Source organism: Malaya genurostris, chromosome 1 (genome assembly GCF_030247185.1).
Source record: "Malaya genurostris strain Urasoe2022 chromosome 1, Malgen_1.1, whole genome shotgun sequence".
Taxonomy (NCBI): domain Eukaryota; kingdom Metazoa; phylum Arthropoda; class Insecta; order Diptera; family Culicidae; genus Malaya; species Malaya genurostris.
The window spans coordinates 69294695-69322584 of NC_080570.1; the positions used below are offsets into that span (position 1 = coordinate 69294695).

At 37.1% G+C, this 27890-nt stretch overlaps 2 protein-coding genes across 2 annotated transcripts; one reads left to right on the forward strand and one right to left on the reverse strand.

The window, feature by feature from the left end:
- Positions 1 to 213: 213 nt before the first annotated feature.
- On the reverse strand, positions 214 to 12045 carry LOC131440369 (NADH dehydrogenase [ubiquinone] 1 subunit C2). Its single transcript, XM_058611621.1, has 3 exons — positions 11816 to 12045; positions 11609 to 11752; positions 214 to 394 (listed from the first exon to the last, which is right to left on the reverse strand). Exons 1-3 carry the CDS (start codon positions 11964 to 11966, stop codon positions 345 to 347), a joined length of 345 nt encoding a protein of 114 aa, XP_058467604.1. The 5' UTR covers positions 11967 to 12045; the 3' UTR covers positions 214 to 344.
- Positions 12046 to 23727: 11682 nt separating this feature from the next.
- Positions 23728 to 27890, forward strand: LOC131440370 (DNA-directed RNA polymerase II subunit RPB2). The gene is made up of 5 exons (XM_058611623.1): positions 23728 to 23950; positions 24116 to 24252; positions 24316 to 24402; positions 24458 to 27652; positions 27718 to 27890. The coding sequence occupies exons 1-5, from the start codon at positions 23932 to 23934 to the stop codon at positions 27805 to 27807; spliced, it is 3528 nt and encodes a 1175-aa protein (XP_058467606.1). The 5' UTR covers positions 23728 to 23931; the 3' UTR covers positions 27808 to 27890.

Consider the following 27890-nt stretch of genomic DNA (forward strand, 5'->3'; position numbering starts at 1 on the left):
TGCCTGGTAAATGGTCTAGGGTTACATAAATATATGCGTTGTGCTGTACGCAACATATATGATACGCAATATCCGCACGCACTAAGAAAAGCTTAGGTTCGAATTTATGTCAGTGTGATTCATAGTGTAGCTCAATCCGTCTTGTATGGTTTATGCGAAAAAACGAATCAATTTCGGTCATCTTGAAGCCATCTCACGGTGAAAAAAATACTGTTCTAGCTATCATATTTTATTTTATTGACTCGAATCGTTTGCAAACAGTTCCTCTATATTTTGGAATTGGACACTATTCCATCAACGCGTCGTCGTGTGACGCTTTCTATGGGAGGAAAAAAAACAGGTTCCTAGCGGATAGGTTGCCAATATTCGAAGACGTCCGCATACTTTTTGCGCTCTGGAAATAAAAGAAAGAAAAATACACTTAGATAATGGAAGCCATACAGTACGAATCGAAATAATAGAACCACGTTGCCCAACACTTTCACCGGCGTGAACCGAACTCAAATTTATAATAAATGTCATCATACAACCTGAGGGAAAAAATAATATAATTCTTACAGGTTATGTTTTACAAAACAAATCAAATCATAAAAATTGGAATAAGTTCAGAACAAATTGGCTCAAATGGCTAAATCAACATAAGTTTTGCTACATGCCATCGGGAATATGATCACAATTTTATGATAAAATGTTCAGTTGTGTGACATAATCTCAAATAATTCAAAATTAAACTTTTCTGAAATGTTTGGTATAAACGAGTATCAAAAAAGAAAATTCATAAGGCGCGCTGCCTTTCTCGTATTTTTAAAGCTTATAGCTCAGTGATCTGTGAAAGGATTTATATAATCTACACACTTAAAACCATTTCTTGAGCTCGGCATAATAAAATGCCGAAACTGATCAGCAACACCTAAATTTGCTGATTGCTCAGTAATCAATACGCATGTTTCTGAACTTCGTTAAATGCATTCACTGATATTTCGGTAAAATGCTTCACTTTGCCGAAATTTGGCATAATTGCTTGCTGAATTTATCAGTAAACAACAGATATGCCGACATCAGCAGAGACGTTTGCCGAGATTTCGGAATATGCGCTAGCTGTTGCCGAGATTCAGCACGACAGCTGTCATTTATTGCTGCGTTACATTTTCGCTTCGCATTGCGCGATTATTTTCTGATGAAATTCTCGAGTGAAAAAATGAATAATCTTCGAAGAAACGTGGCACCACTTGCAAGTAAAAATATTGAATAAATATAGTGACATGTTTCGCTTTATAAAAAGCGACTTTATCAGATCACATTATAAGGGAAAAACACCCAACACGGCTCAAAGAGTCCTCGAGACAAAACGGAGGACAAATTCAATAGATCAAAGTAAGTTTATTTTTTGAACAATACCGTATATGCATCATTAAATATTGAAAATTTTTGTATATTTATTTTTATTTTCATATTTCCAGCTCGACTCAAGGTGGCCGCATCCGGAAACGCCGCTTTTTATTATGCTACATGTTTTAAGGTAGAGGCTTTAAGCACTACTGGCAACAAATTTATAAGCCTCCTTTAAGTGTTAATAAAATGAATTTTTGATCCTGAATGGTGTGTTTATAATGTTTAGAAATTACAAACAAAATTAATTGACTAAATTTTTAATTACTGATGATTTGGTAATTTGTTTTTTTCATTTTTTCGTTTTATTGGATTGCCGAATATTCAGCGAACGTTTCACTGAGCAAACAGTAAATCTTATGCTGGCGATTTCGGCAATATTTGACGTTTGTCAAATTTGAGGGTGCCGAGACGCTCAGTTATTTTATTTTTGCCGAGATGATTGCTGATTACTCGGCTGTGCGAATCTCGGCATTTTTTTGCCGAGACTCAGCTAAAAAATTTAAGTGTGTAACTACCAATAGAATCGAAATTTGTCAACTTAAACGTGTATAGCAAAAGCATTGAAGTATTTCAATAGTACACTATTGAAAAACCTGTCTCATTTGACCCTTGTCAACCCCAGCCAATCAGAACGCGTTCTGAGGTAGAGAACAAAATATCTGCTGCTGTACAACAAATCGTTCGAGAAAAATGTTCCGAAAAGAGGTGAATATCGTAGTGAGCTCTCAATTTGGTCCTTCTGAATGCTAGAAACGAATCCCTACAGCATATTGATAGTTGATTTCAATAAATTATGACAATCCGAAATGAATTAATCAACATTAAAATTCTGTATGCGGCTATTTTTTTAGCCGTTAGGACCGCCCATTAGTGAAAAAGCTACAAACAAAATCAGGTAAAAACAAGCCTCTCAACAAAAATTGAATCAGTTTGGATTCTATCGCCACTGCGAGCAGATGTGTTTTGTGTCGTCTGCACAACTAGCGATTACGTCACAGCTGCCAGTCATTAGCATCAGGGATGATTTTCTGCACAGATTTTTAAAATGACACAGATTATCACAGATTTCTGAAAATGATCACAGATTCTTGAATAAATCACAGATTTTGAAAATCGAGCACAGTTTAGCACCAAAAAGTACAGAGCGGTTGAGGAAAAAGGTACAGAGTGTGTTGGTAGTGAGACCCTTTTTTTTGCTCACCAAATTGATTTTGAACTGCTATTGTGGTACGGAAAACGGTCACAGATTTTCACTTTCACAGACAGGTTTTTGGTTTGATCACAGATTTTTGAAAAAATGACCTGGCATCCCTGATTAGCATTGGTGAAAAAACAACGGTGGAGAGCATTACACAAAATCAGCCGTTCTAATGGCTCTAAAAGTTTTCTATAGAACTATAAGGATTTCTATTTTTACTATTTTTACCTGGAGCTGTTAGCGGAGTATATTCAATAGTTGCACTATTTATGTACCATTTAATTCCACTATTTCAAAATTTCAATCTACGGAAATGACACTGCTACTATCTGGCATCGCTGGTACTCTGGATGAGGGGGAGAGTTGGCATCACTGGGAGTATGATGCGGTGTCTAAGTGCTGCTCTCAAAAAAGTCTAATTTCAATGCGTTGTTTGATACGTAAAGTTAAAGATTTGGTCGAAACAGTTATTTCGTTGGTGATAGTGCAGGTGTGTGTTTAGTAGTGAGAGTGCTATTTATTGAATAATATTGATTCGCAAAACTAAAAATGCTCAAGCGGCGGAAGCTGAGAATTTACCGGCCCAAAATTCAACGATATTAACCGATTGAAACCCCGTCTGCGAGTGGTTGTTTTATTATTTTTTTCAGTAGTCGTGTTTCAGCTTTTGTTGAGATCATTTTGTTTACCAAAACATATCCGAATCTCCTTCCCTCCATACTCACACATCTCATATCCCGTGATGCTCGTGGAGATACAGTTGTACCCGCGGTCTCTAGAAACAAAGAGTATCGGACTAACATTCCTTCCTTTTTCTCAGTAGCACAGCCGTTGGTCGTAGCCGGTGTCGTTTTTTTATTTAAAAGATATTTTTGCATTACGTGGCCGATTGAGCCGATTTTTTGAATAATTTTGTTTAAGTATTGGATCTCGTTGTCACCCTTTTTCTATGGAGAGAGGAGCTTCCATTTCCCTCCTGCGAGGATTGAGGGGCACTTTGTTCGTGGCTCGTCTCGTCATCCATTGCCGCATCGGTGGTATTGTTGTTGATTTCCGTCTTGAGTTCGTTGCTAGTTGCTGTAGATGCGCCTTGTTGTACATAGGTTGCAGTTGCTGGTTGGTTGGAGAGTAAGTTGTTAACTGAAGCTGGTGTACTTTGTTCTATAGGGGATACTGATGGTTTCGTTGAAGAGGATGCTTCATTGTTGTTGGTGGATCTCTCCGTATTGGGACATAGTTTTGCGAATATAAGGATCGATGACGCTTGAGGGAAGATCATGCACACGCACTTCTGTAGCACTATCTTCCATATATACTGGAATGTTGTATTTAATGTTTTCGTGCTCCACATAGTGCACATTCTTATTGTCTTTTGCAAATTGAATTGCATCCAACTCTTTATAAAACTGGATGTAAACAGCATTATTTGTCTTATTGCATTGCAGTAAATGCACACGTTTAATGTCAAGATGCATTTGCTCTTTAAGCAAACCTTCAAGTTCTTGTATCGAATGTCAAATTTTGCACTGCCTGAAGTCAACAATAATTATATTCTTTCGTAGCGGCGGTAGCTTTTGTTCGTTTGGATCACTCATTTCGAGATCGTTCTATTGTTCACTACACAATACTGTACTTGGTTTCTTCCGTTCCGAACGTAAGCGGTTTTGTTTTATTGGCTGACTTGGATGAGATGTGAAAGCGAACTGCCGGCGTAGTTATTAATCATTTAATGGAAAGTTAGGAGTGAGTTGGTATGTACAGTGAAAAGCTTCATTTTCTTGATTCACTGTACATTTCCACTCATTCGGTCAATCACGAAGTGCAACTACGGGCGATCTATTCCAGCTCAGCTCAGCTCAGTAGTTTTCTGGCCAAGGGTGGGAATTACAAGGCTCCACATTTTCCATATCGGACGAACTATGGCGCCCAAATGAACACTAGTAACGCTCAAGGAAATCGAGGTCATCATTGCAATGATAGATTCCCTTCTATCGAAATGATAGTATAGCTTGTAACCCAAGCGACAGATTCCCATGAAACCCATGTCAATGTTAAAGAGCAAATGAGATCCATTCAAACCTCCCCTTCCAAGAGTGTATTTACACCTGTACGAATCAGTTCCGATACGAGACGGAGCCGGACAAGTATCTAAAAGTTTGAATATTCCTTCATGGTTCATTCTTTATGTAATCAAAAAAGGGGTTCATTTGTTCTGGCGCTGATTCTCGGACAATGGCCCTTATTCTGCGAGTCGAATGAGGTGACTCGACAAATCTCACCTCGCTGTCACGTGACTGTAGTCACCCCCACGATTCATTTTCCTAAACGTCAAAACGAGTGGGAAATGTTGCCGGTTGTGAGGTTAATTTTGGTAATGTTGCAGGTTGTGAGGTTTAAATTTTTTCGACATAAATCTTTAGTGTTGAATTTGTTTTCGGATTCCGGTTTGTTTTTTTTTCGAATCACGAGTTCCGTTGCCGTTAGTTAGTATGAATTGTCGTTAGTTGGTATGAATAATTAATGTCGATAATCCTGGAAATCGCTACAAGTTACTGGCCTTAATATATTTCTGAATCGTTTGCAAAGATCGGTCTTATTTGCCAAGTACGCTTCTGAGGAGCGAAATATCAACTGTAAGATTTGTTTATTTGATTTAAATTAGGTATTAAGTTTACCTACATTGCAGTCCAGACCACTGTCACTCATTCGAATAAAATGCTTACCGGTGGACAAAGACCCGTTGCAATATTCTTGTTCAAGTTGAAAGGATCATACAGGATTACAAATTGTATTCTTCCCAGCTAATCTCTCAACAATATCGAGTAGTTAATAATGGCTGCGGTTTAGGCAAGGACGAGTCCAATAAAAGTGTTGGTTTTATTATTGTACAGTGTGCTGGTATTAGAGTCTTCATGAGGCACAGATGCCCTGAGTATAATTTTCTATCTCGTTATCTGAACATCTTTCCTCTCACAAAATAATTCATACCAAGCCACTCTGCTGAAGATTGAATATTCAGCTTTCGACTGGCTGATGATTGGCTTTTAACGGTCAAATGTTTCTGAGAGTTTCGAATGACTTTGGGCCACATAAATTGTTGCATATCATTTATTTAATTCGTGTCAAATTAATACTGGATAAGAATTATTAGTTACACTTAAATATCTAATCTAAGTTGTTGAATATGTATTTGTGTCTTTTATTCCTATGTGTTATATGTAAACCGTCTACAAACAGCTAAATGTAATTATTAATTCAACGCGTTAGAATCACCTAAATTGTAACTATTCTTGTTAATATATGTGCTTCTTTAAAAGGACAAATAATCCACTAGAAGCACACTTCTCGTTTTTGTCATATTTAGTATATCTCTCTAATCATTAATGTTACTTCAAGAAATTTAATATTTTCAGCCATTAAAAAAAATATATATTATATACAGTAGCAGGAGCACAGAATTAGCGATGGCGATTTGGCGATCTCAGAAAATACTGCAAACAAACTAACACTTTGTCTGCCAGCTACTCGAGAGAAACCAACTCCTGCACTACTGCTACTTCTACAAAAACGAATTCCTGCTAAATGACTTTTAGTTGGGTTTAATCGAATTAGTGCATGAGACTAAATCAACAGTCTGGATGAAAAATAAATATATAATGATTAATATTCAGCATGGAATATTTTGTAATCCAATTTTGAACTGAAAACACTTCCTAAGAAACAGCTGAGTACAGTTTTGCAAATTTAGACCATAATAAAAGGTTTTATGGTTTGCCGTTGACTTTCTTTTATGTCACTTCGGGTTCCAGAACAATAGTGTGTTTAAAATGTATTCCATGTAGAGCAAAATGCAAAAAAAAGACAAACTTCTGTAAACTTGCCTTAAAGCTTTTTATAAATTATATAGGTTGTGCTATATGCTTAAACAACTTTCCTTGTTCAAAATTCAAAGCTTTTTTTCCTTAGTAATATTATTTACATATTTTTTTCCTTAGTAACATTTATGAAAAAATTATATGAGAAAAACATCATTACACCACATTATGTGGGTTGAAACAGTTTTTTTACAATAATCTGTGCTTTCGCGCATTTCGTGAGTATTCATCCTTTCATCCCAAAGTATTATGAGCCTAGTTCATTGTGCTCATAAAGTTGTATCTAATAATTTTACAGCTCAATCCCTCTTCTAATTCTCTGGAAGTATACATTTATCCTAATGTATGGTAATTGAATTTTTCATAGGAAATCTAAAAAGTAACAACATAATTGGTACAATTTTGTTGTTTAATAAAAACATTAAACCATGTTAAAAAATTCAAAGGTTTGAAAATATCTAAGATTTTTCGGTTAATATTCCTTCTGTCACTTGCTTTACCGGTACCGACTTTGAAACTCACTGCGTATTGACTCTTGTCACCCAGATTCGTCTGCAAGAATACGGTGAGAGTTCATCGAAGTTCATCCTGGTGACTTTTGTCACTTCATTCGACTGTCAGAATCGCGTGACTCGGGTGACTCGACTTATCTCACCTCACTCGACTCGCAGAATAAGGGCCACTAAGTTATTCCGTACGTTATTACGCCATATAAAGTTCACATAAAACAGTTGGCGATGAGTAACATGAGTTGTTTTTCAATGACCAATTAGAACTTTAGGTGTTTTATCATTAAAACATAAATTACAATTGACAATAAATAATTATTTGTATTTAAAGTGTATTTAAAAATTCAAAATAAGATTCATTGAATTTACTTCCCACTAAAATTAACAATTATCAAGGTATGAATTGTTAATTCTCTGCAATTTTGTTCTCAGTTTTCCTTCTCAAGCATGTGCATGTGATATAAAGTAGAAGTGTGAATTTAACACACATTTTAGTTGATAGGTTCAAACAATTTTTTTTAATTTTATTCTATTTTTGAATATAAAAAGGTAATCAATTTTTTTATTTCCGATATAGAACCCAAAATCTTTTTTCAAATTAAATCCTTATACGTTATAGCATAAATCTTTTTCTTCAAAATATCTTTTCGCACTAGACCTACTGATATCGACTTTGAAACTTCAAGATTTCTGAGTCGATTTTCAAAGTGATTACATAGCCATTCTGTATGAGAAAGGCAAAAATATACCAAACTTGACTATCACAAATAGGCGAACAAGGATAGTCAGGTAGAACTACAAAGCTTATCAATAAAATTCAACGGCAATAAATAATACATTCTATTTTGTTGGGACATTGCAAATAAAACAAAATTGAATTGATAGCCGTTTTTTATTCATAACAAAATGGGAATAGTTAATATTCCTCCTCTCAGAATATCCAGTTAAATATGTTATTTGACTTGATTTAGCCGATTTAGGCAAGCGATTCCGATCGAGCGCATATTTTGTGAATAGCTAAAAAGATTAACAATTTCGGTTTTTCTGTCTAAAAATAAACAATTAAATCCTTTTCCGCACATCATTCACCTTTTTATAGCAGAAATTTTGAAAATCTCGGTTTTTCGTTTTATATTTCTGCTGTCACTTATCTAACAGGTATCGACTCTAAAACTCACCACCGGTGACTTTTGTCACCCAGATTCGACTGCAGGAATACGGTGAGAGTTCATCCTGGTGACTTTTGTCACTTGATTCGACTGTCAGAATCGCGTGACTCGACTTATCTCACCTCACTCGACTCGCAGAATAAGGGCCAATATTTGTTTTCCGATTTTTTTAATTTTTCTCCACCAACTTTTTGTAAAGCGGCCCTTACACGTGACAATATTATTGTCAATCCAAAGTATTGTCAATACCGTCAATCCAATTGACTTGGTAATTTGAGTCCGCATTTTTCGAACAAATCAAGCGCTTAAAGCTTCAAATATTGCAACTGAACATTGAAACATTGAGAGAAGAGTTCATTGCACATATTTGAAAGTTTCTTCTCTGGGGAGAAAGTATTATCGGATTGATGAGCAGTTTTGATTTTTCGACAATATTTTCGTCAATCCAATGAAGTTTCCATTACACGATCAAAAGTATTGTCAATACTCCTTGTATTGACAATAATATTGTCTCGTGTAAGGGCCGCTTAAGATGGAAATAGCATCCATATTGTACCGAGAAGGGAAATATTTTTTCCACTGCATTTATTTCCGCAACTTCGACATCCGTTAAAGTGATGGACGGGTCGATGCTCATATTGTGATCGGAAGCTATGGTCCTCAATATCTTTAAGGCTTTTTTGTAAGTTGCTTCCGTTTTGTTGGGAAGAAGCATATGCACGAATGGAATAAATATTTGTTTAGTGCTAGTTCCAACGGATCCGTGCATAGTAAAAATTTGACGAAAATTATTTGGCGAAGAAGAAAATGTACCATCCAGAATCGTAACGCGTGATTGAGCTAATCTACCTAAATTTGAAATCGTTGAAAATATCATCAGTCGACCTTCATTCAGTTGGCTATTTTTCAACAAAACATCACGACCATCGAATGTTTTAGTGAATGCTGGATCGATGGCATCATAATCTGTAGGATCTACTGGTAAATGACCGATGTGTCGTTGTCGTTGGCATAATCTTCTTTGAGCCAATTTAGATAGTGTGGTTTGTACCTGAGAATGAAAATACATTTCCTTCTTAAATGATTCTACCATGCAGAAAGTATGTGCATGTGTTTGCCTGTTTAAACTTTACTTCGTTACTACCTTTTCGAACAGAACACGTGCAAACTCGATAAATATAAACGATTTTTTAATGGTTGAAAAATGATTTGGTCAAACGACTTTATAACAAAAGACTTTCAAATAGGGCACTATCATTTTATATAAGTATCTTATTTAATGCTAGCACAATATTCTGTTCGTCATAGATGATTCAGGTCGAGACGACCGAAGGCCGCGAGTGCGCCGGCAACCCGCCGTCGGAAGCACCGGCCACTGCGGGGGGGGGGGGGGCAGCGCCCCCGCAGAAATCACTTCTGTCTAGTTGCGGGCGTTTGCCCGGATTACCCAAAGCTAGGGGCTTTCCTTTAGTTAAATCCGAACGAGCGACAGCGAGGTCGGACAAAAGGTCATTAAAAACGATGAGGTGTAGCCGCATTAGACGCATTGGTTTTCTGGACTTTGGCACATTCTGGGATTTTTTTCTGGATTTTCCTTCTTTCTAGAGTTTGTATTTCTGCAGATTAGTACTTTCTGGGCAATAAATTTCTGAGGAAAAAGCTTCGGTTTTTTATGTTCTGGTGAATGGTTTTCGAGGAAATGTTATAGAACCGTTTATATCTCTTTTACGCACCTTTCTTGTAAACCGGAAACATAAACAAAGCTTTCCATAATCCGGGAAATACTTCTGGTGCTAATGAAATTTTCAACAAGGGCGACAAAGGGGTGATATAATCAGGGTAATCAGGATTTCTTCTTTTGCTCATTTTCGCGTTTCCAGAGAGCATTTGAATTAGACTTCATTTTACGTTGTACATTCTTTATATAGTGGGCGTGGCAGTGCTTCAGAGGTTTCTTATACAGCTCATTTGTCTGAGAGCAAATCACGACAACAAAAAGATTCAATTGGTTTGGACAGCTAGGAAGACACATCTTCTTCGGATGATGGGGAGAAGGAAATCAGATCTGGATTCAATTCCGTAATTCTTTAAACGACCCTAAGCCCTTCTATTTGATTCTAAATTTGAAAAAAATCGGTTGAGCGGTCGCGAAGAAAAGTGAGTTAGTTTCATTTCGAAGATTTTGACCACTTTTCCGGTATTTCCGGCACTGGTATATCCTATATAAGTTTGAGTGGTTTTCGCCTTACAAGACCTGTAAACTAGGGGAATTATTTACTATTTATGAAAAATTATATCATCTTTACATCTTTTTCTATGAAGGCAAACTTTTGAATTTGCAGTTTTTTCATTCACCACCCCGTAATTTCGAGACCGGAAGTCAGATCCATACTAAATTTAGAAAATTTCTATGTGATAACAGTACCATTCATTTGAGTCTAAGTTTGTGAAATCGGTTAAGTCGTCTCGGAGAAAAGTGAGTGCATATTTTTCTCACACACAGACATTTTGCGTACTCGACCAACTGAGTCGAATGGTATGACACTTGGTTCTCTGAGCCTCGGTTCAAAAGTCGGTTTTCACAGTCATCGCATAGCCTTTCTATATGAAAAAGGCAAAACCAACTAATTTGCGTTTTTATATTGTTTTTTTACACCAGCTTTAACTTTTTCGGTCGTTCACCGGAGGATTTGTGCCTTCAATATCTTCTCCAGCACGGACAGCATAGAACTGGTCCCACGAAAATATCTTATAATTAAATTTCACATACGATCATCCAATCATCCATGATTACGCATGATAATTTCCCTCACAGTAGTTCATCGTATTACTCACGGTCAATTAGCTTGCCAGATATTTCACAATTTTTCTACGCAACCGAATTTCATTATTTTATCTTTCGGTGTTTAAATCGGTTCCTCGATTCGAATAGATTCCGTCTATTTATTAATACATCAACAACAACGCAGCTCGATTTAGTCGGCAGTCGCAGCCGGTCGAACTTGAAACATACGATTTCTTCGGTCGAGTGTACATTTTGAGAACTGTCCAATCTTTATAATTCTTTCTAATTGGGTGGTTTTGTGATGACATGAACCTCGAGTTATATATTTGCTCGAAGTAATCGAAGTTATATTTACTACTCGTCTCCTGTACATGAAACATATGTTTATGTTAATGGCGTCACGTCACTGACTGATTGTCTGTATCAAGTGCCATTAGACCAAATCAATTTGTGTTTGGATCGAAATGCATCACTGTTTCTAAGTGGACTCCAAATCGAATTCAAACGATTTGCTCATTGTAATAATTGTAAACTCTCACTCTCATTCGTCATTGCTCATCATCCGAGATCCAATAACAAAATAGTTACTCCAATAGGTAGAATTATCGAATAAAGATAAAAATCTATTTCATATCTATGACACGTAATGCAATACTTACGTCAAACATTAGAATACGTACCAATAATAGGAAAATCTTCCGGATGCAGTTCAATGTAATGTCGAAGTGTTGCATCTTTTTCTGCAAAATAATCGTTTCTCCATTTGTCAACTGCCACTGCGATTGCTCCTATCGAAACCGCCGCAATAATATGCTTTTGAATGCCTATAGAATGTAATACCATAGAATTCTTGAACAAATACTAGGGCCTATTACATCATAGCTTACCACTCAAAAGCGGTCGAGAGTTTCCCCAGTTCACGTAACATGCTCCTAGGAATCCGAAAATACCTCCTACACCGGGAGCCCATTTATCGTGTAGCCATGATTTGCTATAGGTTCCTGACAGAATCTCAGCTGGAGATTTTCCGACGGTCATGGTTCCCAATGCAATTACTATTCTCTAACTTAAAAGTCAACCTGCAAAAACGTATTGTGATTGCGAACCAGAGATGCCATTTATACAGATTTATCTGTATTATACAGATTTTTACATGCTCATACAGATTTAACAGAGTACAGATTTTATACAGATTTCCTCAATTTAATACAGATTTATGCAGATCTCACAAAAAGTAAGAAAGGAAAAAAATAAACTTTTCTGTCTGAGCTATATTTTAGTATTTGATTTCAGTGACGATATAAAAGTCTATCCATCAACGGACAAATCACAAATTAATATGGAAATCTGTGAAATCCATTTATATTATAATTTGAAACCAGTTTGAACTGATATTCAATTGTTTTGCAATGACTTAGTGGAAACATATATTGGAGAAGCCAAATGAACGAAAAACTAACAGAAAAGATGATTTATTGGAAAAAGATACGCTCAGAGACAGTACTTTATTCAATGAAGTAATTTCATCATGAAACTTTACTGTCAAACTGAGGGTTGTATGAACCGACTTGACGTTGCATGTTGGGCGTTGAAATTCCATGTCAAATTATAAAGTCACCAATTTCTAACTAGATAAATATTATAACAATTACAATTCAATGGTTGTGGATAAAAAAAATGAAACTACGTCATTGAATATTCTTGTGAGCGCGGCAATGACTGATTGAATCTACCATCCTACTACCACAATCTATTGGAATAACATATCTTAGCACCATTTTGTTGTAAGAATTTCATTTTATTAGTGAATACAGATTAATACAGATTTTTTATACAAAGAATACAGATTTTCTACGAAAATATCTGGCATCTCTGTTGCGAACAGAACAACTGTCACTGAGAATTGAACGAAAATAAACTACGATGATTAGTAACACTCTTATTCACCGCTACTCACTTTTATTAATAAAGTTTTACCCAAAATCAATATCAACAAATAGCACATATAGAGACTCGAACAAAAATTTTCAAAATCCTGTGTAAATTTCAAATTTTCTATACGTTGGAAACATAACTGCTTACTAAATTTGACAGCTTTCGTTGGTTCTCTTTTGCAGAAAGTTAAAACTAGTAATTTAAGAACTAAAAAACTTTTATTTCAAAAGTAGTTCTGCATTGAGTAGTCTATATGTTGCCAATGCGCTACAAATTTCCAACCCTCCTGTTAGCTAGGCGCATGAATTGAGTTTGATGAGGAGCTAAAAATAATAACTTATCAATTATTATTAAATTACAAGAATTGACAAAGCACTCACCAGAGATAAAACTACCAATCCCATCGATACTTTTCCGAGAAGCGATATCACATCAAAAAAAAGTTTATCGAAATGAATGCTGGAATGCATTTAGTCACTTCTGCTTAAAAATACACTGTACCGATTCAGTGTGGCTTGGTTGTTCAAAAGTATTTTTCGCTGTTATTTCAAAAGTTTTTACTCTTAAATTCAATTGTATTGAACTAAAAAAAAACTTTCAACTTTAAATTTTTACACTTATTTTAAAAGTTTTTGTGGTTGAAAGTATGATTTTTTGATGTCTTTTAAAACCTTTTTTTAAAGTTGGACCTTTTTATAGGCACAATAATATTTTTTGTGTGTATGAACTCCGCGTACGTCATATTGAAGAATCCAACCAATTCTTTGACGATCGCTACGCTGCCCGAGTGGCGAGTTTTGAACTAAGCGATGGTGATAATTTTCAGATTTTGCTTGAAGATTCGAACGAAATGCAGGGTTTCTATTTTTTTTCTTATGAATCGAATACTAACATACAAAAACGTGTGAAAATTTGGTAAAAAAAATCGATCATTAATGATTCAGTAACTTTCCGTGGTATGTTTGATTGATATTTATGGAGAAATCGTAACATGAAATCAAGGATGGCTTTTATCGTATCAAAGAATGCTCACTCGCAACTCTTCCACGATTAAATCAGTGCCATCAAAGAGAATCGGAAATCATCGCAACAACAAAAAAACCGGCATGGTACATTTAACATAGAATAGACACTAGTGCGAGAGCGAATTTCTCTCGGTGAACCTTCTGAGCAGGCTTCCCAGCAGTACTGCTTTTCAATGACATCCGCCACGAGATAGCATGAACTGTCGGAGCGCAAAGTCGAAAGCCCAGTCTACAATATGTGTGAAGCATACGCCGAACTGTAATGGCAACAGCGCTCGCATGCCTAAATGAATGCTGTCACTGAGACAGTTTGTACTCGCCAGATTGATGAGAGTATTCTATCCGGAGAGTAGTCAAACCGAACGGGCTGTTTGTATCCTGTTTCTTTCTGTTCGCTCATTCGCATAAAATGTTACGGAGACAGCCTTTGAAAATCGAAGACATCCTTTGATTTTAAGGGCATTACTGTTACGAAGGGCTGTCGCAAGCCGGCTGTCTCATCAATGTCTCTTGAAGCAATAAACCGGCTGTTTCTGGAGACGAGCCGTGGGTCATAGTGCGCTCGCACTATTTCGGCTGCCTCAATGAAATGGTACTAGTACATACGATTGCGTTGTTGGGATTACCTTTGCAGGAAACTTTAGTAACGTTTCATTACAATACCATTGTGAAATAAAGAAATTGTTTTAGATTTATTTATACTGTCGGCGAAGGCAATGAATTTTAATAACTAACGAATATTAAAAGATAAACACTGAGTTTTGTGTAACGGCTCATATATATGAATTTCTAAAGTATTGATCCTTACTGCTTCCTTCTTATTCCTAAAGAAACAGATACACTTCCATTCATTAACAATACTCCGAAAATGTCTTATGCACCCTTATTCTGAATAATGACGTTTGATTTTTGGATCGAATCGTAGCTACTTTTCACAACTAATTAATTATGTAGTGTATTTAACGTTACTCCACCAATAGTCGGCACACTTTGGTACCCGTGCCTCACCGATTTCGTTGAAACTATAGAATATGATACTCTGAACCCAAATAAGATGTTTGGTGCACTTTGAATAGTTTTCGACCATAAAATTGAATGGGCAACTTTTATGTTTATATGTGAACATGTGCTTTCAGATTTTCGCTAAAAGTGTTTTAAAAAGAAAAATATAATGAAACCATTATTTTTCCCAAAAGCATCAAATTTTTTGGTTTACCCCAAACTTTGTTACAAATTTAGTATTCTCAATTGTTCTTTTCCACATAGGAATCAATCAACTAATAGCTTAAATTTATTTAAAATAGCTTAAATTTAGTTGTTCATTTAACATTCACATAGGTTTTGCCAGCAGTTGAAGGAATGAGAATATAAAAAACGTTGAGTTCTTAATTTGTTACTACCTTTGAGAACAGATCTTCAATAAACCTCTTTTGTTTTCATAAATATCACAAAACTAGAAAAATAAGTTTATAAGTTTTTTTATGGAATTCAGTGCCTAATCATATAGCTTCATTGCGGCTTAAATTGACTTTCCCTTTGCTCTCATTGCAAGTTTCTAAGTACTCCCCGGACCTTGTAATTGAGCTCTTTTTCGTTGAGGTGGTAGATCTTTTAGTACCATCTACACAAATACAGGGTCCGCAACCATGAAGTTGATTGGGGGAGCTCTCAGATAAAAAGTAGTTCAACAGATGGTTGTTTATGTGAAGAAAAGTTAAGAAGAAATTTTCATCGCAAATCATTTAATCATCGCAAATCATTTAATTAAAAGCCTTCCATTTAGTTTCATCCATATTCGACTTCTTGTTTCGAAATTAAGGGATGATCAGTACCAAAACTGGGAATTTAAAAATTTAATTTTTGAATTTTAAATAAATGAAAGACAAATTCGTGTCATATACAGCTCTTAAATTCTGTTTCTCCTAGGATAACTAAAACAATGAGTTTCTTAGGGTCGGAAATGACTGCTACAATATTATTATTATTATTATTATTATTATTATCATTATTATTATTATTATTATTATTATTATTATTATTATTATTATTATTATTATTATTATTATTATTATTATTATTATTATTTTCATTATATCTTTTATTTATTCCCGGTTTCAAACTTAATTGTTCACCGGGGATTTACACCTACATTTTTCAGAACATAATTTCTTTTTAGAAAGAAAACTGTTAAATATGTGCAAAGAACTCGGCTCTCAGAAAGTTTGACTATTTTGTTACAATATTTATTGATTCCTGATTGATTTTTTTAAATGCAGACACAAGCTACTAAGGCAATTAGATTTTAGAAAATTTTCGACATTATTAGACTTTTAACTGCGGAAGTCGGATCCGAATTAAATTCAATAGTTCGCTTTGCTATTCACGAATAACTTTCCTTTTCCGTGAGGGCGTGAGAGTCGACTCAAACAGAAAACGAAAAATGTGTACGAGAATTGTAGCGAGCGCATATAAACTGGATGTGCTGTTTGAAATTTCAATGCACCGCATCTTCTTCTGCGTGCGGCTCGTGATTGCAACATCTACATTTCCAAAATTGGATTGAGCGTAAAAGCACATAAAGGAAATGATTGAGATACTTCTAGAAGTTTACATGAAATTGTCCTTTTAACTGTAGATATAAATTTGGGCCTCAGTTACTTTTATAGCAAGTTTTGTGGTAAACAACGACATTAAGTTAAAGAATTCAAAATATACTGACACAAGCTTCTACTTGATGAAAGATACGCTTTAACCGAGTTTTAAATTTTACAATGTAAAGTGACAGTTTCAACGTGTGTAAAAGTCGCGAACTTCTGGTAGCTATGACCAAAATAATGTAATAGTTAATATGCTGTTTCTGGAAATAAGATAATTCTATGCATAACAGGAAGAAAATGATTCAGCAGATTATCAGCACAACCCTATATCATATAAGTAACCGTACTATATCCGATTTTTTTTTTGGAATATATTCCAGGGTAATAGAAACACCATACTATTCATATATAGAAGAGAACTTGATATGTATGGAAAGCTTGAGACCACATTACTCAAGAAAGACATTATTACATAACTTGGGGAATTAAAACTTTTTTTCTAAATAAAACAAAATAAACATTCGAATCTGTTACGGGCAACCATGCTGCATTCCACGCTTGGAAACATATTTTTTGGAAGAACCGGAATTTTTCATTCAGTTTTTGCATTCAAAGCTTTGTTGTACGGTACCTGAAAATAAGATGTTTCTGGATGATTTTTGCCTTGCAAATTCCGACTCCAAATTTTTCACTCAAGGTTTTTATTCGATTGGTGGTTCAACGTATAACGAACTTAACGAGCCAGGTTTTGTATGTTTCATTCCTGACTTGAAAGAATTCTTAGTGTCCGTAGTATTGCAGCACTGGCCATGCAAAAATCCCGTAGACTTACAAGTCGACTGCAAAGCTAACGCTAACGAGTATCGAATACGGAATCTTTGATTTGAACATATCTTTCGCTACGAACATTTATTTACCGTTAACATATAAATCTAAAATCTGATTCAATTGGCTTTTACACTCTTATATAAGGAACGATTGCGCCTTTACTATCCTGAAGGAAGAGATAAAGAGGATGAAAATAATGCTCCACGCACATCAGTACGCGCATACACTATGAATGTTACAGCCCACAAACCGACCGCAAACTGCCTGAAAGGAGCACGCCGAACTGACTCAGCTATTAAAAAACATTGCTCTTTAATTAATCGATCTATCAATTCATAGAAGATCGACCAAAATATAAAAATTAACTTTCATTAAAACCAAAGTCCGTTCTTCAATCCGTTTCGTATTAGGAGTTTCGTATATTATTAATTATCAATTATATTGTTATCAATGCCCTACCAACGGTGATTGCTATGCGCAATGATCAACCGCTGCGCAAAGCAATCACCAAAGGCAAAACTAAAACCCACATGCTTGCCTCGAATCTTCATAGCAAACCAAGAGCAACAAATTTGAACCGCACCGGTTACTGTCGCAGACCTGGTCAAGGGAGAGTAATATTTTGCTCTCGACAGAAACAACGCAGTGACTGATACCCGAAGCTTACTGTCGCAACAGCGAGAACTTCATGCTTCTTCGGCTGTCGTGGACCATGACAAAATGTCTTAAGATGGAATGAACTGTCGAACGAAGTGAATGACGGCAACGTTGGCTGTACAGAACTATTTGTCTAAGGGCTGTCGTGATGAAACCTATCACAAGGCTGTCATGGAAAGAGTAGCATGACATCCTCAATAATAATGTCGCGCGGCGGTACATTTGGGAAGCCTGCTTCTGAGAATCAACGGCTAGCACGCTGCTGTGGGGATTCTCTCTGAAGCAACAAACGGTCGCTTATTCTCGTTTCGCGATCCGATTCTGTATGGGCAGTGGATAATTGCGATAGAATCATTTTACTATTGCCGCTTATTCTAACTATGTGCTTATAGCCTTTGTATAAGTTGTGTCTATGAAAATGTATGTGAATGCTCCACACAAGGGTTTTTAAATATTGCAACCTAGTATGAGAATCATCAAGTCGAATCATCGATTCGATTTTCTGCGATAATTGTCAACTTGCGATTCTCTCTTGGTAAATTCCACACAGCGGCGATCATTATCAGACTGAAATTTTCTTTAAGGGCCATGAAATACTCAGAGTATGAAGTGGAGCGAAGAAATGTAGAAAAATTCTCTCGAGGTTCTCTGAGAGACTCGAATTCTTGTAGCATCTTCTACCGGATTGAAAATGTTGTGTACAATATAGATAAAAATCGAGCAGCTTCTGTCAAATTTTCAGCAATCACCAACACTGCATGAAATACCAAATTCGAAGAAGTGAGGTTGGGTACTGCAGCCCCCTGCTATGACGTCATGAAACTGTGGCCAGCATCATTCTGCAAAAACCAAAACAATGAAGAAGAATGACTAACAAAAATTTAGATATTACAAACTACTTGTTTATTCAGTACCCTTCAAAGCACTTCCCCGCAAATTATCGATCAGAATATCATCACTACGATAAGGAAATTAAGATTTTACTCGAATTGAAATGCTCGAATGTTTGTTTACCGTACTTTGAGCGCTCTGATTGCCCACCAAATGCCCCAGATGTAGGCCACGCTAGCACTTGCTGAAGCGCCCTATCCTTGCCACCGGGCTGGGGTACTGTTTGCATATCTGGGACATTCTTTGTTTTTTGGGTTGGATTTTGAGATTAATTGATAAATTATGATCAAAAGTTGTATGACTAGTCTATTTACTCATGTTTTATCATCTAAATCAAATCTTTATGTGAACTGAAAATTTCAAATTTCATCCTAGATTGTCAATTTGAAATCATATGTTTGATGACAACACGTGAATAATCGTTTTTCTTACCCATATTTGTAAGGTTTTGCCATCTGCATTCTTTCAAACTCAAGTAAATTGAAAAATTCGTCAAAAATTTTTCTAAATACATGGGATATGTCAAAACAATCACCATAACGCTATCTCGTGGTGACCACGCTCATTGGATTGTTCAATTGATTCTATGATGAAAAGAAAAGTCATCATTATCAGCAAAGGTTCATTCATAAAAATCTAAGATATTTGAAATTTAAACTAACCTAAAAGCTTATGTTTTACTTGAGCGAAATTTTTCCTAAATACATGTAAAAATTGCAATCTTGGCGCAACTTACCAACGTAGAATGAGTTCTTCAAAGCGAAAATGGCACTATGTTTTATCAAACATTACAATTATTCACTTTAATAAAGTGTTTAAGTAATAGTAGATATTCAACGCAGAATTGGTCTTCTAACGACAGTTCGACATGTAGATGGTGATGTCACAGACTAACAGACATGACAGTATGAGTAAATTTTTATAAAAAATATTTTTCGTGATGCACTAGTTCCACCTCCCGCATACGCATGACTGCCAAACGGCTGACTAAACGCTGCCAGCGGGCAAAATATGGCTGGCAGCCATTCTGGTGACCGACTGCCTCACCGCTGCCAGACATACACCTCAAACGATACAACCGTTTCCACCAGGATTTTTCCAAGCGGTTCTAAGGGAAACATGGTTGACAGCTGTTTTCCATACCGCTGGCAGCCAGAGTGAACAGAACCGCAAGAAACCCGGTAATGATTCTTCTTTGCTTGTTTTGATTGCTTTATTCCTATTTCGGATGCTAATAATAGGAAATGAAAGAAAATTTTCATGTTCATATTCTGGTATAATTTTGAATAAGTATCAAATTAGTGGTAACATGAATTCAAATGTGAACGAATTCACGACAATTGAGAGTTTCGATGTTGAAAGTTTCGAATCATTTACGAGTCTAGTGGCACCGGTGGTCCAACGATAAAGTACTCCAGCACCGTCATATTATTCTAGAAGAGACATTGAACAAACATTAAAACCTTAAACTAAAATTCGTGAAGCTTTAGCTTTACCTAACCGGCTCCTGGGCTCGATACATATATCGAACAAGTGATGACCGCTTTGAGCATCCTTGGCTTCAGAAACATATCGGTTCTGCGATAAGATGATTAGTTTCAATATCTCGTACCAGAGCGTATACATTCACCACCAACTCGTTTCCATCGGATTGCTAGAATTTCTTGCAGCAAAGATGATTTACCAGCACCCACCGATCCGATGACACCAATAACTATTCCTTCTCGGAAGTCGGGAATGAGATTGGCATCATAACCAAAAACTTTGAAACCAATCCAGATTGCTCTTTCAGTGCATCAAATTGATCTGTAACATTTCGCATTGAGATAACAGCATTCAGGGGTAGTTGCGTTTCAGCATAAATCAAATAAACATAGATTTCCCAGTGTAATAGTAATGTAGTTGAGCAACCCGTGACACCAAAAGCACCGTCTGGTGGAGAATGGGTGCGTAAATGCTCCTAAAATGCATGCAAAAAGTTGCCTGCGCATTTAACACAACCACAGCAGCTAATGGAAAAAAGTACACCCTTTTGTCACTGGAGGTGCTGTTAGTGTCACCGTACTGTGAGAAATCCATGTTTATTTGATTTATGGTTTCAGATACAACAAGTTTTACCTTCTTCGAACTGTCTCCGTTTAGGCCGGACTCCTCGTGATAGTTATTGTATTATTATTTTGTAACTGGGCCTGCATAATATAACAAATTTTCGTAAGTCACATCGCTATCCTCCCTGTTGAGATAATATAGAATATAGTGAACATTTGTATCGTTTTTTTCTTTTCATTTAACGACATACCTATAATATTTCAGAAGTAATTCAAGGAAAACTGGTTGCGACAGCTGCGCTACAATGTCATTAAAGAAACAATGAATCCTAGAAAACTTTACTCGCACGAGAACGTATGAAAATGACTTCTCCATCATATGCAACGAAAAAACAAAAGTGAAAATTTGCGGGTTACTAGACGACGGACGATTTTTTGTCATTTTGGCATTGGCAGCCGTCACTGAATCGGTTTTGGTAGCCTTTTGGTGCCCGTGGCTACCCAGGTAGCCAAAACGCCATGCGGGCTATATTGTACTGCGCGAACTATTTACTATAGGTACACCCCTTGTGTTATGTAAAAGTTTATTACTAGTTGGTTTCCCCTCGTTTGTCAACACCGATCAGCTGCTTGCAGTGATGCCTGATTTCATCATAATATTCGAAAATGAATCGTTACAATAAATTATGGGATTACGTTCACAATATATTTAACTTTTTCGCGATGTTGGAAGGCAACCGTTTATTTTTCTCAACGTTGTTCATCAAGACTATTTTTTTTGTGTTGATAATTTTCACCCGAAATCAAGTGGCGGCAGACCAGAAGCCAGTAAATATTGTAACAAAACGATTTTGTATTGCGTTGGAGGATGAGAAGTAGCACAATTATGTATACAGTTTTGGCAATATGTATTAAACTGTATCCTGCATGAAATTCGCAAGGACGTATAAAAATCAATACATTACAGGTAATTCTGTATGAATGGCAACTCTATTGGTAAATGAAAAAAATAAACACAGTCTAGATGACAGACAGGATGTTTTTGATAGGTTAACGTGGCGCCATCGTGACATATGCGAATATTGTCCCAACTAAAGGAATATTCGAAATGACCGTTAAAATGATTGAAGAATCTAATTTCAGTGTCCTGTCTGTTAGTCTGTGGTGATGTTGTACAAACGATGATGTTTTCGAATGAAGCTGTCGAAATACATAGGAATGTTTATTCTTCTATGATTTTTTTAATTTGTAGTTGAAATTCAAATAATCAAAGAATATTCTGTTGCAATTAGAAAAAACAATTGATTTCTATCGATTAAAATTTCAACCAATATTTTTGATATTCCGCTTGAGAATAAATCTAATTTTTTTTTGCTACATATTGATAATATTGACTTTACTTGTTGACACCGCTCTGAAATAATTTGTCTGGACGTTTATTCCACCCAAGAGTTGTTTAAACCTTTAATTTCGATTACGAAAATTGATGCCATAACCTCACTCATAGCATCAATATATAAATATAGTTTAATATTGAAGAAATTAAAGGTTTACTTTTTATGCAGAAGTTGAATGAATGCAAAAGTTTTATCCATTCCGTAGGTTTGTTTAAGAAAAATTGCTATGTCTTAACTGTCCTTACCCAACTATTTATCTAGAAGACACGTTTGCTCGAAGTAAGCTTTGTTCGTAGAATGAATAGAATGATCATTTTCATCGTATCATCAAATACTCAACTCAATCTTCTTTCTATATGAAGGAAACACCTAATTTTCACACTATTTTTGTAAGAGAAAAAAATAATAACAAGCCGTTCTAGCGAACTGAACGAATATTTCGTGCAGTATGTTGTTCAACAAGCTCTCAACGACCAACAAAATAGAACCGTCTGCTGAGAGGGTATTATTAATTTCACCAACTTGTACTTGTTTATGTCATTTTCAACCAATAGCGGCCCTTACATGATCATTAAAAGTGTCATTATTAATGACACTTCTGCTCAAACGCTCGTCATTACTGCATTACTGTACATCATTACTATTTAGCATTACACGTTCATTATTAGTGATGAGTATTTGTAACTATTCTAGCACGGGGCTTGTAACCAGAATAACTTTCCCTCAGCAATTAAAGAATATTAGCAATATTCTTTATCTTCGTTTGGCTGAAAATAAATGAAATGATATTCTGCAACAAACACAACTTTTCAGTTGTAAAATCATCCCCGTGGAACGGTACAGTAACCGCTTATACATTTCAAAAACCAATTACGGCTCGGCAAAGCAAAATTTCAAAATTCTAAGAATACTTAGTTATGATAAATTTGATTTCAAAAACTTAAGTTTTTGATTTTTCGGAAATCGGTCTAGTTTTTGTATAATTGATCAAAAACGCGATTTTCGCGTTCCGCTACATTTCACCTTAATAATTTAAATCTACACTTTGTCATTTCCAGAATTTTTTTCACGTATAGTTCTGAAGGAAATGTTTACTTCTTGGTTGTCAAATTTTCTCATCTAATACAACTGACGATATTCAGCACTTCCACAAAAAAATAATAAGAAGAAATAATGTTGGTAATGATGGAATATCCGGAATTCCATCATTACTCGTGTCATTACTGAACTCGCAGACCTTACACGATCATTAAAAGTGTCATTACTTTTTAGTAATGACACTTCTAATGATCGTGTAAGGGCCGCTAATCATCCGTGGAAAGGCTGGCTCGGAAAGTGGATCAACAGTTGTCAGGTCCTGTCCTAGATCTGTATAAAAGATGATATTCTTAGAGGGCTGTGAGGTTAATAGCCACAGTTGATTTTTCGTTAAACATAATGTATAATGCATTGCTTCTTAGTTTGACTCTGTGATAGAAATGTCAAAACCGCCATCATTACGCATTTCAAGCAAAATCTCTAGCGAAGCCGACGAGTGTAGGTTTTGCATTGAAAGATTTTTGCAGATATTATTGGGAAAGGAATAGTTTATCTGTGTAAAACTTTAGTTATTCGCTCAGAGCGTGATGTATGAGAATGAAGATGGTAAGTTTTTTAATATCTAGAATGTGTATTCGATGCAATAGACGTAGATAAGATGAACTTTTGCTCCGAATGTGGCTGTTGGAATACAAAGATGAAGGAAGAAGCCATACTACCTTTGCCTTCAAATTTGGATATAATAATCAGTGATTTCACTTTCTCCCGCAGATCATTTCGAGGAAGAAGATCCAGAGGAGATTTCCCATGAACTGTGGCAAGAAGCCTGTTGGATCGTGATCAATGCATATTTCGATGAGAAAGGTTTGGTCCGCCAACAGCTGGATAGTTTTGATGAATTTATTCAGGTCAGTTTATTTTAAATAATGGAATTTGCTGGCGTAGTATGCTAACTGTAAGCTTCACTCTAGATGTCTGTTCAGCGAATCGTGGAAGATTCCCCAGCAATTGAATTGACCGCTGAAGCACAGCATAACACAGGAGACATTGAGACACCGGTTTGTATTTGGGTTTGGTTTTCCTGTACCTACCTAAGACTATTTTATCTTCCAGACCAGATATGTATTGAAGTTTGATCAAATTTATCTGTCCAAACCAACCCACTGGGAGAAGGATGGTTCCCCCTCACCAATGATGCCTAATGAAGCCCGTTTACGCAACCTAACCTACTCGGCACCACTGTACGTGGATATTACCAAGACGAAGATCGTTGAAGGTCAAGATCCCGTTGAAACACAACATCAGAAAACTTTCATTGGCAAAATTCCGATTATGCTTCGGTCGACCTATTGTTTGCTTTCACAGCTAACGGATCGAGATTTGACAGAATTGAACGAGTGTCCACTTGATCCTGGTGGTTACTTCATAATAAACGGTTCGGAGAAGGTTTTAATTGCACAAGAAAAAATGGCTACAAATACGGTATATGTGTTTAGTATGAAAGATGGCAAATATGCGTACAAGTCTGAAATTCGGTCATGTCTGGAGCATAGCTCAAGGCCGACCTCAACACTCTGGTGTAACATGATGGCTCGTGGTGGACAAAGTATCAAAAAATCAGCAATCGGTCAGCGTGTGATCGCAATATTGCCCTACGTCAAGCAGGAGATTCCGATCATGATTGTTTTCCGGGCACTTGGATTTGTCGCTGATCGTGATATTCTTGAGCATATTATCTATGATTTTGACGATCCCGAAATGATGGAAATGGTCAAACCATCCCTTGACGAGGCTTTTGTTGTGCAGGAACAGAACGTGGCATTGAATTTTATCGGTGCAAGAGGTGCTCGGCCTGGCGTCACCAAAGATAAACGTATCAAGTATGCAAAGGAAATTCTGCAGAAAGAAATGTTACCTCACGTGGGGGTTTCCGATTTTTGCGAAACCAAAAAAGCTTACTTTCTTGGTTACATGGTACATAGACTGCTCCTAGCAGCGCTCGGTCGACGGGAGTTAGATGATCGTGATCACTACGGCAATAAGCGACTGGATTTGGCTGGTCCACTGTTGGCTTTTCTGTTTCGGGGTTTGTTCAAAAATTTAATGAAAGAAGTTCGCATGTATGCACAAAAGTTTATTGACCGTGGAAAAGATTTCAATCTGGAACTGGCAATCAAGACGAAGATTATTACGGATGGGTTACGTTACTCATTGGCCACCGGAAATTGGGGCGATCAGAAAAAAGCTCATCAGGCACGAGCTGGAGTATCTCAGGTGTTGAATCGATTGACCTTCGCTTCGACACTGTCTCATCTGCGTCGCGTCAATTCTCCGATTGGTCGCGATGGTAAATTGGCAAAACCTCGACAGCTGCACAACACCCTCTGGGGAATGATTTGTCCGGCCGAGACACCGGAAGGAGCTGCTGTCGGTTTGGTGAAAAATCTTGCACTTATGGCTTACATTTCGGTTGGATCGCAACCGTCACCTATATTGGAGTTCTTGGAAGAGTGGTCCATGGAAAACTTGGAAGAAATCGCTCCGTCAGCTATTGCTGATGCTACTAAAATTTTCGTCAACGGGTGCTGGGTTGGAATCCATCGCGATCCGGAACAGTTGATGGCGACACTAAGAAAACTACGCCGACAGATGGACATCATTGTGTCGGAAGTGTCAATGATCCGTGATATTCGTGACCGAGAGATTCGAATCTACACTGATGCTGGACGCATTTGTCGGCCGCTTTTGATTGTCGAAAATGGAAGTTTGTTGTTAAGAAAAAATCACGTCGATATGCTGAAGGATCGTGATTACAACAACTATGGTTGGCAAGTTTTGGTCGCGTCCGGTGTGGTTGAATACATTGATACCCTCGAGGAAGAGACCGTAATGATCGCAATGACTCCCTATGACTTGAAACAAGATAAGGAGTATGCATACTGTACAACTTACACGCATTGCGAAATTCACCCGGCCATGATTTTGGGTGTCTGTGCGTCAATTATACCGTTTCCCGATCATAACCAGAGTCCTCGTAACACCTATCAAAGTGCTATGGGTAAGCAAGCTATGGGTGTTTACATAACAAATTTCCACGTCCGGATGGACACTCTTGCTCACGTACTCTACTATCCAATGAAACCGCTTGTTACCACCCGATCTATGGAATATTTGCGTTTCCGAGAGTTGCCTGCCGGCATTAACTCAATCGTCGCTATTCTCTGCTATACCGGATACAATCAGGAAGATTCTGTTATTCTAAACGCATCGGCCGTTGAACGAGGGTTCTTCCGATCGGTGTTCTACCGTTCGTACAAAGATTCCGAAAGCAAGAAAATTGGCGATCAGGAGGAACAGTTCGAGAAGCCAAACAGACAAACGTGCCAGGGTATGCGGAATGCGCTGTACGATAAGCTCGACGAGGACGGAATAATTGCGCCTGGGCTGCGTGTTTCCGGGGATGATGTTGTCATTGGAAAAACTATTACACTTCCGGAAACCGATGATGATCTGGATGGTACCACAAAACGTTACAGCAAACGAGATGGGTCTACTTTCCTGCGGAACTCGGAAACCGGTATCGTGGATCAGGTCATGTTGACACTAAACAGTGAGGGGTATAAGTTTTGCAAAATTCGTGTCCGGTCGGTACGTATTCCTCAAATCGGTGACAAGTTTGCTTCACGCCACGGTCAAAAAGGAACCTGTGGTATCCAATATCGTCAAGAGGACATGCCGTTCACCTGTGAGGGTCTTACCCCCGACATTATCATCAACCCCCACGCCATTCCGTCACGTATGACAATTGGTCACTTGATCGAGTGTATCCAGGGTAAACTGGGCTCCAACAAAGGCGAAATTGGTGACGCTACTCCGTTCAACGATGCCGTCAATGTGCAGAAAATCTCTACCTTCCTTCAGGAATACGGCTACCAGCTGCGTGGTAACGAGGTAATGTACAATGGTCACACGGGACGCAAAATCAATGCCCAGGTGTTCCTTGGCCCGACTTATTATCAACGCCTAAAGCACATGGTGGATGACAAAATTCACTCACGCGCTCGTGGACCGGTGCAGATTTTGGTACGACAACCCATGGAAGGTCGTGCCCGGGATGGAGGTCTTCGTTTTGGGGAGATGGAACGTGATTGTCAGATCTCTCATGGTGCGGCACAGTTTCTGCGGGAGCGTCTGTTTGAGGTTTCCGATCCGTATCGAATACATGTGTGCAACTTCTGCGGACTGATTGCGATTGCCAACTTGCGAAACAACACATTCGAGTGCAAGGGTTGCAAAAACAAAACCCAGGTAAGAAAGAGAAAAATGTTCAAAGCACACCGATATTTGTTTCAAACTTTATTCTTCGTTTGTAGATTTCGCAAGTCAAGCTACCTTATGCGGCCAAGCTTTTGTTCCAGGAACTCATGGCGATGAACATTGCGCCACGATTGATGGTATTGTAAGACACGTTGCAAAATAAGTATCTAACGACGGTATCTAGTTTTGTTTTTACGTAATGAAATACATGTTTTACATCTATAATACA

Bases quoted from the DNA above. Each gene is read 5' to 3' on its own strand.
- LOC131440370 (XM_058611623.1), top strand. The intron at 24,253-24,315 runs GTCAGTTTATTT...GCTTCACTCTAG, and splicing joins GTTTTGATGAATTTATTCAG to ATGTCTGTTCAGCGAATCGT. The intron at 24,403-24,457 runs GTTTGTATTTGG...TTTATCTTCCAG, and splicing joins CAGGAGACATTGAGACACCG to ACCAGATATGTATTGAAGTT.
- LOC131440369 (XM_058611621.1), bottom strand. From the start codon at position 11,966: ATGACCGTCGGAAAATCTCCAGCTGAGATTCTGTCAGGAACCTATAGC. The intron at 11,753-11,815 runs GTAAGCTATGAT...TACATTCTATAG, and splicing joins CTCTCGACCGCTTTTGAGTG to GCATTCAAAAGCATATTATT. The intron at 395-11,608 runs GTACGTATTCTA...TTTTATTTCCAG, and splicing joins GGAAGATTTTCCTATTATTG to AGCGCAAAAAGTATGCGGAC.